General features: G+C 38.5%; 1 protein-coding gene across 2 annotated transcripts in view; it reads left to right on the forward strand.

Moving 5' to 3' along the window:
* Window positions 1-16,802, forward strand: part of LOC114645711 (potassium voltage-gated channel subfamily KQT member 1-like) — a 773,371-nt gene that overhangs the window by 470,391 nt on the left and 286,178 nt on the right. For both annotated transcript variants that reach the window (XM_028793526.2, XM_028793527.2), the window contains one exon: window positions 12,129-12,223. In XM_028793526.2, the coding sequence (XP_028649359.1) occupies window positions 12,129-12,223 (95 nt within the window). The remainder of the gene's footprint in view (window positions 1-12,128; window positions 12,224-16,802) is intronic.

The raw sequence follows: 16,802 nt of genomic DNA on the forward strand, positions 1-16,802 counted from the left end.
TAGAATTGCCAGTTAATCTAACATACACACTTTGAGGTGTGGGAAAATAGCCTAAGAAAATGTGTGATTATTGCAGCAAGAGTATGTCTCCTTAGGGGTCGATACAGATCTATCTCCATCTGTCTGTTTGTCTGCCGGTCCATTTGTCTATCATTAAATGTGAAGATGTAGCATTAGTCTGTTTTGGGAACTAATTTGAAAGGTGCATGGGAAGCACAGCACACATTTTCTTCCTCCACCCTTAGATCAGAAAAACATCACCCAAAAACTGAGCAGAAACCTCGCTTGAAGCCCCGCTTCTGTCCACGCCTCTTCTGGTTCACTTCTTTGAAGATCTGCAGCCTAAGAAAGTTTGCGCATTCACTTTATCTATCTATCTATCTATCTATCTATCTATCTATCTATCTATCTATCTATCTATCTATCTATCTATCTATCTATCTATCTATCTATCTATCTATCTATCTATCTATCTATCTATCTATCTATCTTTAGATACATGGTAGGACTATTTTGCACCCTTCTCTTTTTTTCCACATAAAAGTTCATACATTTGTTTTTCAGAGCAGGATTTGCGTTGTTTGCATTTACATTAATCTTTATGACCATTTTTTCCCAGAATTTTTTCTTTTTTTTTTTTTTTTTTGCCATTTTGTAGTGCTGAAGGTACAAAAGTTCCCTACCTGTTGTCTTGGTCATAAAACATGAAAAAAAGTTAAAAATTGCAGTTATCTGGGGGAAGGCATACGATTATTAATTGACACATAATTATCTAAGAAGTCAACAACCTTTAAAATTGCAGATCATGTTGCTCCAAAAAATGCCCTGCAAGGTCTTAGCCTTCTGATTGACCTATCACCCAAAGGTGCACTTGCTTAGAGGTGTTTAAATAACATATTAAAATCTCGTGATCCACCTCACCAATTGCTTTGAGTTTTTCACAGTTTGTGCAGAATATCGATATGTTTCAGTCTTCCAAATGGCATTGAATTTCATTTTACATTTTTTAAGTTAATATTTTTGTTTTCTAATGGGGTTTCCTATGTACACAATGTGAGTGTTTGAAAACTGCTTTATAACGATTTTTATTCTTTTAATAACAAACATGTGTGCTTAAATCTCTTTTGATTTGACACATATATTCCACAAAAACATTTTTATCCGCGGGTTTTTTGTGTTTTATAAGAAATAAATACAGTGATCTTTGTAACTTGAAAACACGTTGTTAACCAGCACTTCCGGTAAGGTTCTGCAGAGTATAGTGCTTCGGAAGACGGCTTCAGGGCTGCTATTTGCCATTGGAGCGCCCCCTAGATGGAAGTCAATTGGGAAAGTTTTTTTCATTGTAAAACCTTACCAATTTTCCATTTAATCAAACATATAGTTATCATTTTAAGTATATCTGTGTTTAATTTTCCAAACATCCGTCCATCCATTATCCAACCCGCTATATCCTGACTACAGGGTCACGGGGGTCTGCTGGAGCCAATCCCAGCCAACATGGAGTGCAAGGCAGGAAACAAACCCCGGGCAGGGCGCCAACCCACCTCAGGGCGATTTTCCAAACATACACATCTATATTATGTTGAGTGCTTTGTAACACAATTTGTAATAGCTATGAAAGGTGCTATATACAGCTTTTATAAACTGAATGTGGATTTCCAGTGCAGAAATTATTGGGTAAAAACATCTACTGTATATTATAATTTCAAATGTTAGTAATGTAAAGATTTTTTCTTTAATTCTTTTTTTTCCCAAAAGTGTGTTTAATCTTTCTATTACTTTTAAGAATACTACGATGTATTTATTTATTTATTTGTAACTTACTGATACTCTCTGACAACTGACATAACGCATAATTTGCTCTCAAATCCACTTAATCCAATTCAGGGTCAGACAGCCAAATCCTGGACAAGTACCATGAGCATATATAAATGAAATGTATTATTATTAGTAAGGTGGCAGTCTAATGCATGACCCACTCATTCACATACTGGGGCCAATTATGAATCATAAAGCAACTTAACCTGCATGTGTTTTTGTAACAGGAGGACAAATTCTCCGTTAGGTGTGGTAGTAAAACTCAGGTTTCTGGATCTGTAAAGCATTGGCACCACCCAGCAGGCACCATGCTGCCCAACTGATCAGCAAAAGAAATCCATCTATTCATTCATGTATTCACTTTAAAAGGCCTCTTAGTACAGTTCAGGAGCAAAGGTGCAGGAGCCTACCCTCGCAGCATGGCAAGCAGGGCAGCAGCCAAACCCGAATGGGATGCCTGTCAATACCAGGATGTATTCTCTCTCTCTCACACACACACACACACACACACACACACACATTGGACAAGATCAGAGTTTCTGTTTAATATAATCTACACAGCTGTGTCACATGATGACATGTCATTTTGTGACTCGCTTAATCCAGACCAGGGTCTCATATAGAGCTGGAGCCTATCTCAGCTAGCATAGGACACAAGGCAGGAACAAGCCCTGGGCAGCGTGCCAGTCCATCGCTGGGCAAACACACACACACACAGGGCCCAGTTTAGCATCACCAGTTCACCTAACTTGCATGTCTTTGCACAGTGGGAGGAAACTGGAGCACCTGGAGGACACCCACACAGACAAGGGAAGAACATGCAAATGGCAAACCTGGTCACCTTACTGCGAGGCAGCAGTGCTACAACAGTGCCAACATGCCACAACATGATGTGACAGCAAAATTCCATAATGTTGTGAAAAATATACAAAGATATGGAGACAATGACAACTTTATTTCTTTTGCATACCTAATACTGTAGTAGTAGGGTGTTGTACCGTGTTAGCCATTATGAATGGGCTGAGAAGTCAAGCAAAATGACCCCTTTTATTGGCTAACTGAGCAGATTTCAATATGCAAGGGCAACTCAGGCCCCTTCTTCAGGCAGATATTATCAATGCAGATATTATCAATACATATCGCACATAAATTATCATATCAATGCAGATATTATCAATACATATCACACATACATATCTTGCCTGAAGAAGGGGCCTGAGTTGCCTCCAAAGCCTGCATATTGTAATCTGCTCAGTTAGCCAATAAAAGGGGTCACTTTGCTTGACTTCTCACTACACACCTAATACTGCAAGTTAAAATAAAGCCATTTATTACTCTACAGTTTATTCTCCACATTAACATTCTAAAAATTAAAATAATCTGATTATAATCACCATACTGTCTCTACTAAAGGCATTTGTTTCATGTTTATAAAAGTTTAGGCTTCGAGAAATTCTCTCCATGATGACTGCCATATTAGAAGGCCTCAATATCAGGCCTTTGTGTTTGCTATTATTTTATTAAATGTAAAAGGTCTTGCTAAGATGCAATTGTCATTCTATACAAAAAACAATATTATTTAAGTAACGCTATATGTTGTTTATATAGTAAAACTAGCAAAATACCCGCGCTTCGCAGCAGAGAAGTAGTGTGTTAAAGAGGTTATGTAAACATATACAGTGGAACCTCGAGATACGAGCACCTCTGTATACGAGAAATTCAAAATACGAGGAAAGTATGAGCGAAAAATTCAGCTCTAAATACGAGCATTGGTTCGCGTAACGAGCCACGAGCCAGGCTGTGGGTATAGCTCGCGGCTTAGCAAGGGGGCATGGTAGCAGTTGCGAGCCGCGATCTGCTGTGTCTGCGTTTCTCACTTAAGTGCACAGGTGGGAAACTGCCCACATCCATGATTGTTCCTGTGGCTGATGGGCTGCAGCTGCCATGTCCTACCCGCATATATAGAGAAGCGCGAGCAGGTTAAGGGGGAGAAAAAGTAAAAGAGAGAGAGAGAGAGAGAGAGAAAAAAGGCAGGCAGGCAAGTGCAGGCTCGGGTGTAGCTGAACAGGCGAGCCAAACAGCTGAAGCAGGACGGTGTAGAGAAGGTCAGCTGCATTAAGAGTGTCTCGCCTGTTGCAGAGCCCGCAGGTGAGACGCTAACAGAGAAGAAGCACCGGGGATTGTCATCTGTTTTTAAAGACTGCTTCTTGTTGACGTTTTAACCTCGTGTTAAAGGATTGTTATTCTTGTGTATTTTAAACCTCCACTTCACAACTGTTTTAAGGATTATTTATTTAAAGATTTATTGAATGCTCTACTGCACTTTGGACACCTGTTTTGATTCTTTTAATAATCAGTTATATTATTTACCAGTGTTATTTATTAAAGGTAGACTACAGTATATATAATTTATCAGTGTTATTTATTAGGAAAATTGATTTTTATGTTAATATATTTGGGGTGCAGAACGGATTAACTGGATTTCCATTATTTTCAATGGGGAAGTTTGTTCTAGATACGAGAAATTCGCTATACAAGCTCAGTTCTGGAACGAATTAAACTCGTATCTAGAGGTTCCACTGTATATACATAAACATATATACTTATCCATATTACTAACCGAGAATGCTAAACCGGATGATGGACGCAGGCACATCCGGCCATGGGCCGTAGCTGCAAAAAGACGTACTGCGCCGGCGCAACAAACAGTCCGCGAGAGTCGGCTGAGGACCCGAGAAAGGCGGACAAAAGAGGGCGACAGAGGCGGATGAGGGTCCGCGAGAGACGCAGGCGCAAAAAGAGTCCGACAGGAGCACAGAAAACAGGAGTGAGCACATACAGAAAGGAGTCACAAAAAAAAGAGTACTCAAACGAGGGGAAAGCACGAAACACATTGCACACGAAACTAAACACACCACAAAAAAAAGAACAGACGAGCGCACAATAGCAAGGCACGACCATACCCCCGCCACCCTACAGGCACGGGACGGGACGGGACGGGACACACACCAAGAGGGGGATTCAACAAGCCCATGGAAGACCAAAAAAAAGAACACAAAACCACCCCACAGACCCTACAAGCAAGGGACGGGACACACACAAAGAGGGGGAGAGAGGCGGATGAGGGGCCGCGAGAGACGCAGGCGCAAAAAGAGTCCGACAAGAGCACAGAAAACAGGAGTGAGCACATACAGAAAGGAGTCACAAAAATGAGGCTCAACAAGCACCAAAATAAGGAAAAGGCACATAAAAGAGTACTCAAACGAGGGGAAAGCACGAAACACGTGAAACGGACTTTGCGCAAAGCCGAGGCGAATAAAAAAAAAGAAAAAAATAGCGCGTCACAAATAATGGACATGCAACAAAAAGGCAAGCAACCGCAAAAAGCAAAACATGCCCGTCGCGGTCATCAACGCCACGCACCTGTTAAACGCTTACGACAATTGGCTGAAAACGCCTTCAATAAGGAATCCACTATTGAGGAAAATTCATTGGGATTAATGAATGTCATTTGCAATCATTGTCATTCACTTAACTTCACAGAAGAAACAATTGGCAATACAAATAATGAATTTACACGTTGTTGTCAAAAAGGTCAGATTACACTGCCTCCTTTACATTCATATCCTGAATATCTAAAGAAGCTTCTAACTAACGATGTGCCTGAAAGTAAAAACTTTATGAACTGTATTAGATCCTACAATAGTTCATTTGCTTTTGCATCTACCAGAGTAAATATCAGGCCACCAAAAGGCAATGGCCCATACTGCTTTCGCATATGTGGACAAATATTGCATTGCATTGGAACGGTGCACCCTGAAACAAATCAACAACGCAAATATGCACAAATCTACATCCTAGATCCGGATGAGGCGATCTATCAACGCATGAACCTTCCTGAAAACAAACAATGCACAGAGCTTATAATGAGAAACGTCACTCATGTCATAAACAATCACCCATTAGCTAAGTCTATAAAAATGCTACATGAAGTTGAAAAGGAGGCAAATACAAAAGCAAATGCAGAAGGTATAGCAGCAACTACAATTGCTTTGGTCTTGATAAAGGACAAGGAACAAGATCCAAGACGATACAATCTGCCCGTCGTTAATGAAGTGGCAATTGTCTTTCAAAGTAAAGATGGTGAGCCTCCATTTCACAGAGATATTGTTCTACATTTACGTCCTGATAAAAACAACACACCTACATTCAAACGCATAGACATTTGCTTTCCGCTTCTTGATACTTTAACATACCCCATATTATTTCCAACTGGACAGGAAGGATTGGCTCTTATGCTCCTTGGGTATACATTGGAAAACTTCCATTTACCAAATGTTCCAGATTCCTTACCGGATATAAATTACACACCTATTGATCTACAACAAGAAGAACGAATTGCACAAACTATGCTTTCCTCTTTAAATGAATTACAATCTGATGCTTTTCAACAAATTATTCATGCCACGGAGGACAACAGCCCTATACCCAAATGCTTCTTTCTTGACGGCCCTGGAGGAAGCGGAAAAACATACCTTTATGAAACACTTATACATTTCTTTGCTGCAAGACAACAGATGATTATCGCATCTGCTACAACCGGAGTGGCAGCAAATCTGTTAATAAATGGTCGTACATGTCACTCAATATTCAAAATACCGGTCCCAATCACAGAGACATCAGTATCCACTATGAACATTCACAGTAGCAATGCCCGAGACATCCGTCTTGCAAAACTGATAATTATTGATGAATGTACAATGGCATCCAGTCACTTACTCAACACCATTGATAAACTTCTACAAACGTTGATGAATAATAATATTCCCTTTGGAGGAAAAGTTCTTTTATTAGGAGGAGATTTTAGACAATGCTTAGCTATTGTTCCACATGCCATGCGCTCAGCTATTGTTCAGTCCACCTTAAAATACGCAGACAATTGGCATTGCTTTAAAACAATACAGTTGGTACAAAACATGCGATGTCCAGATCCAGAATATAACAGTTGGCTAATACAACTGGGAAATGGTACACTCACAAATACAGATGGACTTCACCCAGATATTATTTCCATTCCACAATCCTTTATCTCAGACGACTTAGTAAAAGAGATATTTGGAACAGCAATCACATTAGACCAAATACCCCTGTTAACACAACGCACTATATTATATCCAAAAAATATTAATGTTAATCACATTAATAACCAAGTCATTTCATTACTTCCTGGAGAGACACAGATCTTTCTAAGCTCAGACAAAGTTGACTCTGATGACGACAATGAACATATAAATTTCCCCTTAGAATATTTGAACACTATTAACCCTGCCGGATTACCACAACACAACCTTACCCTTAAAAACGGAACAATAATCATGCTATTAAGAAACCTTAACACAAAACAGGGTTTATGCAATGGCACACGGTTAGTCGTCAACACCATGACACGCAATGTTATTCAAGCAACAGTTCTTACAGGATCACATGCTAACAATACTGTTCTCATTCCTAGAATTGACCTTACAAGTTCTGAGCTAGAATTACCTTTTACATTGAAACTCCGACAGTTCCCCATTAAACCTGCATTTGCCATGACCATCAACAAATCACAAGGACAAACCATGGACAAGGTTGGCATCTACCTCTCTGAACCCGTTTTTGGACATGGACAACTTTATGTTGCCTTCTCACGTGTTCGCCGTTCATCTGACGTTAAAGTTAAAATTATAAATAATCCATGCCAAGGAAGACTCATTCAAGGACAAGACACCATCTTTACTACTAATGTTGTATACAAAGAAATATTCCAATAAAACATTAATATATGACAAACACTCTATTTGTTATTTCTATGGGCATCATCCAAAGCTGCACACTATTCTATATCTAATTCATACATCTGACTCTTTCTCATGTCCCAACGCCAGGGGTTGGCGATCGAAGCGAGCAGGGGGCGGAGCCCCCTAGTATATACATATCTACATATACACATATCTACATATATACATATATATATACATATACACATCCACATATATACATATATCAACATATATATATACACATACATATACACACATACATACATACACACACACATATATATACATATCTACATACATACACATCTATCTATCTATCTATCTATCTATCTATCTATCTATCTATCTATCTATCTATCTATCTATCTATCTATCTATCTATCTATCTATCTATCTATCTATCTATCTATCTATCTATCTATCTATCTATCTATACATATATATCTCTATCTATCTATATATATACATCCCCGTGCTTTGCAGCGGCAAAGTACTGCTTTTAAATTTTTATTAAGAAGAAAACCTTTTTAAATTGAGTGAAAATCTACCAATAACAATTTGTTAAGGATCTGTTTTTTTGTGAAGCTGACTTCACACAGCGTCTCCGCTGTTTTATAAACGAACGTCATATAAGGTCTTCCTTTTTCATCGCTTTGCCAATGGAAGCAGCCTTTTTATTTAATCCTGTTTTTACGATTGTTCTGTTTGTATATCCGGTTGTAATATGACCAAGCTGTGCAAGCACACTCTTGAGAAAGCAACGTATAGTTGTACAGGAGAAAAGCAATGTTTCCTGAAATCAATGGCAACCTTTTGTAGGTCTATGAACGTAATTTAAACTTTAGGTTTACACGGTGCTTTCTTTCCGAAGTACCTGCACTCATGAATATGTCTGTATGCGTCATTCGCTCAAATCCCCGCGGTTCGCACCGCCGAAGTTCTGCTTTTAAATTTTTATTAAGAAGAAAAGAAAACCTTTTAAAATTGAGGGAAAATATACCAATAACAGTTTGTTAAGGATCTGTTTTTTTTGTGAAGCTGCCTTCACTCGAGTGATCACTTCGAGCTTTAAGCCTGAGAAATCACCCCGTAAATGCACACGTTTAATTGCACATGTGTTAATATGTATGCTTACAAAGTATTAAAAGACACTCAACAATTACATAGTATTAAAAGACACTCAAAAATTAATGTCATTTACCTTCGTTCCTGCGTTTGACTCGTGCTGTAAATCTCTTCCTTGTTTTCACTTCACGTGATTACGTAGGAGGCGTAATACGTGATGGCGCGATACGTGACTCCGCCTCCTCCATTAGAGTATATGGACAAAAAACAGGTTCCAGTTATGACCATTATGCGTAGAATTTCGAAATGAAACCTGCCTAACTTTTGTAAGTAAGCTGTAAGGAATGAGCCTGCCAAATTTCAGCCTTCTACCTACACGGGAAGTTGGAGAATTAGTGATGAGTGAGTGAGTCAGTCAGTCAGTCAGTCAGTGAGGGCTTTGTCTTTTATTAGTATAGATTATTTTAATTTCTAAAAATAAAATATAACATTAATGTAAATCATTATTTTCCTATCATTTCTGTTTATAGAATGTGTTTACTGTGCAGCCTTGACTTGATTGTGTCACACAAGCAGATCTGCTTCTTGTATTTCAGAAGGTTTATGATGTCATATTGTATTTAAATTCTCTAACATGAACAGCAGTGAAATAAGAATGCATAGTAATGTAAATTCTAACCCAAGGTTAAAGTGCAAAACTCAAATAAGCAACACATTAAAAATGCTTACCTGAATGCTATCAATAATGAAAGTAAAATAAATTAAATGTAATAATATGTAGCTAAGCATAATTATGATATTACAGCAATAACAGAATAACCTGATGGGATGAGCAGGACATGGAGCGGCAGACGTTTAACGGGAAAGACAGACAGAACTGAAAAGGGCCGGAGGGTGTTGTTCTTTTTGTCAGACAGAATTTAAACTCAAGGCCTCTTCATTTGGACGATGAGCCCACCTTAGTGAGGTCATCTGGATTTGTCTGGAAAGCATTCAGGGATGAGGCCTTCTTTTAGGAGTGTGTTATAGACCCCCAATGCAGACAGCAATTTAATTTACTAATATGAACTAGCTAACGTAACCAGTGACTGTTTAATAAGCCATTAGTGAAGGGGGAGCCTGTCTGCAGTTTGTAATAATCAGATAGAATTGATGGTGTGCATGTGATTGGACCACTGGGGTCAGGTGACCAGCATATCATTCAATTCTCATTATTTTGGAAGAACGAAGAGAAACAGATGTGGCAGAGCATGAAAGGAATAAACTGGAATAAGCTTTTAGGTGTGAAGACAGAGAGCAAAGAGCAGTGGAGCCGCTTTAAAAACATTTACACAGGACACAGGACAAGTTCATCCCAAAATCTGGAATTAGAAAATAGTAAATACTTTCCTGTTTTAAAAAACAATCTTTGTGTTATATGGTCTGGGAGTGTCATCACTTCATGTGTAAATCACATTAAAAGACAATTCTCAATTTAAAAATAAGAAAAATTCAGCATTTTATCTAATGCATTGTGAATCATTATTAGTATATATGCTTTATTGAATGCTTAAATTATTTGTGTCCTGCTTATTCCCTACCATTCAGCATCAAAAGCACCAGAACTTGTCCATTCAGCAGTAACAGACAGGACAGACAGATGACACCTGCAGTCAGATGTGCTATTCCAGTTTGAGGGGACACTTAAAATGACCGGCATGTCACACCAGTGTGGTACAAAAAGCCAAAAAGACATATGAGGGACATGAAAACATGACAGAGACAGACCTGCAAATCAAATAACTGCAAACTTTCAGGAATAAATGGTCAAAGTCGGCCACTAACAGCCAATCGGAATGCTGGACCACAACAGTAGTGTTTGGTCAGTGGTCTGTGATATTCTTCTACCATTTCTGTCTTCTGATTATTGATTTTTCTAAAAAAAAATCACATTGACTGGGAATGCCTTGGTCTGCGAGTTTCTTTTAAGTACAGTAACATGTAAAAGTACTCAGTTGGTAGTGAAACCCTAATCATGCCTGCTTCCACTCTCACAAGGGGCTTGCTTCTCACAATCCAATGTCAGCTGGGCAACTCTGTGCAGTTCTGTCATTTAATCTACTGTCACTATGCCTTATAATACAACAAATATGATTAAAATTTATGATCTACTTTTGAATAAACATGCAGCATCAATACAGGACTGAGTACAACTACACAACAGACCTAAAAGACTAATGTGAGCAATAAAAAAACAAAAATATAGAGTACTGTACAGGCATACAGAGTACATCATATAAAAATACTAAGAGTAGGATGAATAAAGAAATCAAAATACATATTTCCAGTTAACAGTGTGCTTTAATCTAATGCTATACTGGGTGAATTCATCCTTAAGGTTTATTAATGGCACCAGGCCATTGATTATATGAGACGTCTTTGTCCAGTATGAAGGCATTGGGAGCTGCAGCCTACTGTGGGGACAATGGGTTTAAAGTAAATGTATAAGAGTGTCAGGAGGGGGGCTGACAACAAACCTGTACAGCTAAACATTTGATTAAATGTCACCATTTCAGGATACAAAAAGGCCCTTTTTTGGGCATGTTGCAAAAGTTCCCTGAAAGTTACAAATGTACCCTATGCAGAGTTACAAAAGTTCCCTACTAAAGTTACAAATGTGCCCTTTTTAATGTTACAAAGAGGCCCTAACATCTATCTCTCTATCTATCTATCTATCTTACATTGCTTTTCCTGTCTGTATTTGTTGTGTCTTTCTGCCATCAATAGGTGGTGATCACAGTTTTACAGAAATAGTCATTTGTCTTACCACATGCTGTACAGTACTCTGTGAAGTGTACGCCTAATAGTTGTCCTTGTGCACCTTTCACATAATTAACAGAGATTGAATGGGGTCAAACTATGGAACAAATTGGACAGGATGTATTCAGAATACATTGTTTTTCACAAAGATAGTACCTACACCCAGACAAATGGTTCTGAACCTCCCCAGGGCATGGGCCCTGTTGTGGACTGCCATGGGCTTCAACTCCAAATGTCCCTAAAAAGAGTGAGTTAAGAAAACAAATATGAGCATGCATCAGAAACCAAAGGTATGTCATCTCCATGGTTGAAATGTAAATTAAAAGTTTTTTTTTTTGGTTGAGCTGCTGAACAGAAGCCATCACTAAATGCAGCTACTACTAATAATGCAAGTAAACAATCTGTCTTTCAGCAGTAATTAAACAGTTAGTGCTTTGGCAAAAATAATGTGTTTAAACTTTTCTTTTTATCAGCTCTAAGTGTATCTGTAGTTGAGAACATTTTGTTTAAAACATCAAGAGATGTCAATGTTCTTGTCTGAGGGGAGCACAACTTGATACTATTGATATCTCATTCTGGTATAAAATGATGACACACATTTCATGATGTTTCTTTTCACAGCAAGCCAGAAAGCCTTATGATGTGCGAGATGTCATAGAACAGTATTCCCAGGGTAACCTCAACCTGATGGTGCGGATTAAGGAGCTACAGAGACGGTACCTATCATTTTTGCTTTTCTATAAATATTTAAGGTGGGCTGGCACTTCTGCTTAACAACTTCAGTGGACTGAATGGTCTTATGATTCTGTTGCTTTCATAATTTATTTCGGCCCTCAGAAATTTTTACTAATCTAGTGCTGTAGTTGCTTTTGGAATATTGAACCACAGAAAAGCTAACTTTGTGCTTATTTTTCACTCAGTATTTCTGTTAGAGTAATTTCAATTTTTAATAACATATTTTGTTGTTACCACATTGCCATTTTGCGTTTTATTGGTGATGTCATTTTCTGTCCCTCATGCTGTGATACAATGCACTGTTGCTAGAGGCATGGTTATCATGTAGCGTCACACATTAGAAAACTTTTGACAAAAGCAGGCCATTCAGCCCAAAGATCTTGCCAATTCTATCCACCTCATTCCTCCAAAATAACATCAACTCAGGTTTTGAACGTCTCTCAAGTCCAACTGTTTATCATGCTAGTTGGTCACTTATTCCATGTATTTATGGTTCTCTGTTAGAAGAAAATTAGTGCGAAATTTACCATTAACAAGTTTCCAACTTTGTCCCCATATTTTTGTTGAACTCATTTTAAACTAATAGTCTCGATCCACTGGACTAATTCCCTTCATAATTTTAAACACTTCAATCAGGTCACCTCTTAATCTTCTTTTGCTTAAACTGTAAAGGCTCAGCTCTTTCAATCTTTCTTCATAACTCATCCCCTGTAGCCCTGGAATCAGCCTAGTTGCTCTTCTCTGGACCTTTTCTAGTGCTGCTGTGTCCTTTTTTATAGTTTAGAGACCAAAACTGCACACAGTACTCCAGATGAGGCCTCATCGGTGTGTTATAAAGCTTGGGCATAGCCTCCTTATACTTGTACTCTACACATTGAGAAATATAACCTAACATTTTGTTAGCCTTATTAGTTGCTTCTGAACGTTGTCTGGAGGTTGATAATGATGAGTCCACAAATCTAAGCAGTACTTTCAAGTTTGAGACCTTCCGTTGTGTATTCAAATCTAACTTTTTTACTTCCTATGTGTAATACTTTACATTTACTGACATTAAATTTCATCTTCCACAAATTTGCCCAAGCCTGTATGCTGTCCAAGTCCGTCTATAATGATTTAAAATGCTGCTATATTCCTCTCTAACTGCCTTTTATCTTCCCTAATATTCTTCTTAATGGTTGCCCTCATGTTTTCATTCACCCAGCGATTCACATTTGATTTATTGGTCTTACATGCCTTATTCATAAGTTTTCTTCATTTGCAGCTTCATTTTTAAATCTTTATTTGCCTACTGCAGAGTTTGTTTTTTTTAATTTCCGATTTATTACAAATGTTAGAATGTGTCTGTCCCGCTTTATATGTAAAACATTTTTAAACCTGTCCCACTGCTCCTTGACTGTTTCTACACTTAACACTAGAATCCCTGAAGCCTACCAAAAAACTTGCAATCCCGGCCCACCTTAAATACCTTCGCACCTATCCATCAGCGTCTTTTGTTTTGTAAATGCAGCGATCAGCACAAGTAGCCTGCTGTCCGACCCCCCCTTGACGGAGATCAACTTGGGCAAAAAGTTCTCCCAGCTCAAGCCAAGGCTCTTTATCTGCATGTGAGGTGCCTGGGGTTTTATAGGTTAAATAATGCAGTATATCATTATTTGTAATACATGCATTTCATGTGTGTTCCTTGTCTACAACAATCTGGGTAAGTATAGGATGAAAGGAAATGCAAGGCAAGAAATGCTGAACACATACAGTCATATGAACAAGTTTGAGAACCCCTCTCAGCCTGCATAATAATTTACTCTACTTAAAACAAAAAAGATAACAGTGGTATGTCTTTCATTTCCTAGGAACATCTGAGTACTGCGGTGTTTTCCGAACAAAGATTTTTAGTGAAGCAGTATTTAGTTGTATGAAATTAATCAAATATGAAAAACTGGCTGTGCAAAAATTTGGGTACCCTTGTAATTTTGCTGATTTGAATGCCTGTCACTGCTCAATGCTGATTACTTACAACACCAAATTGGTTGGATGAGCTCGTTAAGCCTTGAACTTCATAGACAGGTGTGTCCAATCATGAGATATAAAGGTATTTAAGGTGGTCAGTTGCAAGTTGTGCTTCCCTTTGACTCTCCTCTGAAGAGTGACAGCATGGGATCCTCAAAGCAACTCTCAAAAGATCTAAAAACAAAGTTTGTTCAGTCTCCTGGTTTAGGGGAAGGCTACAAAAAGCTATCTCAGAGGTTCAAACTGTCAGTTTCAACTATAAGGAATGGAATCAGGAAATGGAAGGCCACAGGCACAGTTGCCGTTAAACCCAGCAGGTCTGGTAGGCCAAGAAAAATACAGGAGCGACATATGCGCAGGATTGTGAGAATGGTTACAGACAACCCACAGATCACCTCCAAAGACCTGCAAGAACATCTTGCTGCAGATGGTGTATCTGTACATCCTTCTACAATTCAGTGCAATTTGCACAAAGAACATCTGTATGGCAGGGTGATGAGAAAGAAGCCCTTTGTGCACTCACGCCACAAACAGAGTCGCTTGTTGTATGATAATGCTCATTTAGACAAGGCAGATTCATTTTGGAACAAAGTGCTTTGGACTGATGAGACACAAATTGAGTTATTTGGTCATAACAAAAAGCGCTTTGCATGGTGGAAGAAGAACACCGCATTCCAAGAAAAACACCTGCTACCTACTGTCAAATTTGGTGGAGGTTCCATCATGCTGTGTGGCTAGTTCAGGGACTGGGGCCCTTGTTAAAGTCGAGGGTCAGATGAATTCAACCCAATATCAAGAAATTCTTCAGGATAATGTTCAATCATCAGTCACAAAGTTGAAGTTACACAGGGGCTGGATATTCCAACAAGACAATGACCCAAAACACAGTTCGAAATCTACAAAGGCATTCATGCAGAGGGAGAAGTACAATGTACTGGAATGGTCGTCACAGTCCCCTGACTTGAATATCATCGAAAATCTATGGGATGATTTGAAGCAGGCTGTCCATGCTCAGCAGCCATCAAATTTAACTGAACTGGAGAGATTTTGTATGAGGAATGGTCAGAAATACCTCCATCCAGAATCCAGACACTCATCAGAGGCTATAGGAGGACAGCGTCTTGAGGCTGTTAGATTTACAAAAGGAGGCTCAACTAAGTATTGAAGTCATATCTCTGTTGGGGTGCCCAAATTTATGCACCTGTCTAATTTTGTTATGATACATATTGCATATTTTCTGTTAATCCAATAAACTTAATGTCACTGCTGAAATACTAGTGTTTCCATAAGGCATGTCATATATTAAAAGGAAGTTGCTACTTTGAAAACTCAGCCAATGAGAAACAAAAATCCAAAGAATTAAGAGGGGTTCCCAAACTTTTTCATATGACTGTACCTAAAGCAGAAACTTTTTCCATGTTATACTAATAATGACATGAATTGTATAATGTGTGAAGATTTTAGTCCAAATATCAAATAAACGTGTGTTTTTATTCAAGAATATAACCAAAGGGAAAAAAAGCATTTGATTTACATGTTGCTGTCGATGAGTTAAAAACCCAAGCTCAAATATCAATCAACAGGGAGTTTATACGTGTTCTTGAATAGTGCTGAGGTTAGAAGTGCTGCCTTGTAACCCAAAGGTCCCGGGTTCAAGACCGAGTGTTCTGCAGTTTGAGTAGTGAGCTGCTATTATTACTATAATATAATAAAAACATACAGTACATTTGATTTGAGTCTATATACAACTGTTTTATAGTTTGGCAACTTGTAAAAGTTGGCGTTTGTTTTTTTATTTTATCAGTTTTATTCTCTCAGTGACGTTCACGTGGTACAAGGAACTTGCCTTTTCCCTCAATGAGCTGATGGCATTTATCTCCATTCTTTTCACAAGAGCAGCAATGACCACAGTGGGTTTTGTGGCTGATTCCTGCTCAGAACTATTTCTACTGTTACTCTTGAAGTTCATTTCGAAGGGATTTTGACTTCTGTTTGTTTCTGATTTTGCCCCATTATTTTGGTTGACAGTTTTTGTGTCCCTTGTATGTGAACCCTTCTCAGTTCTGACTACTTCTCTTCTAAGCCTTCATTAGCCTGCTGTCACTTCCTATTGACCCACCATAATCCACTTAATTCAGTTTGAGCTCACCTGGCAGCATTGAAGACAAGAGAGAAACCCACCCTGAACAAGGCACCAGTCCCCTCTCAGTTCCAACTCACATGCATATTTGGAATCACAAGATACTAAAACTTAAATCCCATGTCTTCAGGAGGTTGGGTGGAATACCTGATGCAGACTTGAGGAGAATATGCAAACTTCAGAGAAGCAATGGCTAGGCTTGAGATTCCAAAATCAGTACACTGGGTCTGAGGTGCAGCAGCTCAATCAGGTATAAATGTTAAATATTGTTAATATTAAATATTATTTTTCCTCCTCGTACAAAAGGTCAAATCAACTACAGTACCTAGAGAAGTAATTCTGGGTCCCCACCAAAGGCATTAAAGTCCTCTTGATTTCAAGAACCACTAATTGATTCTTTAATTTAAAATTTAAAT

This window comes from Erpetoichthys calabaricus, chromosome 2 (genome assembly GCF_900747795.2).
Source record: "Erpetoichthys calabaricus chromosome 2, fErpCal1.3, whole genome shotgun sequence".
NCBI classification, from domain to species: Eukaryota; Metazoa; Chordata; class Cladistia; order Polypteriformes; family Polypteridae; genus Erpetoichthys; species Erpetoichthys calabaricus.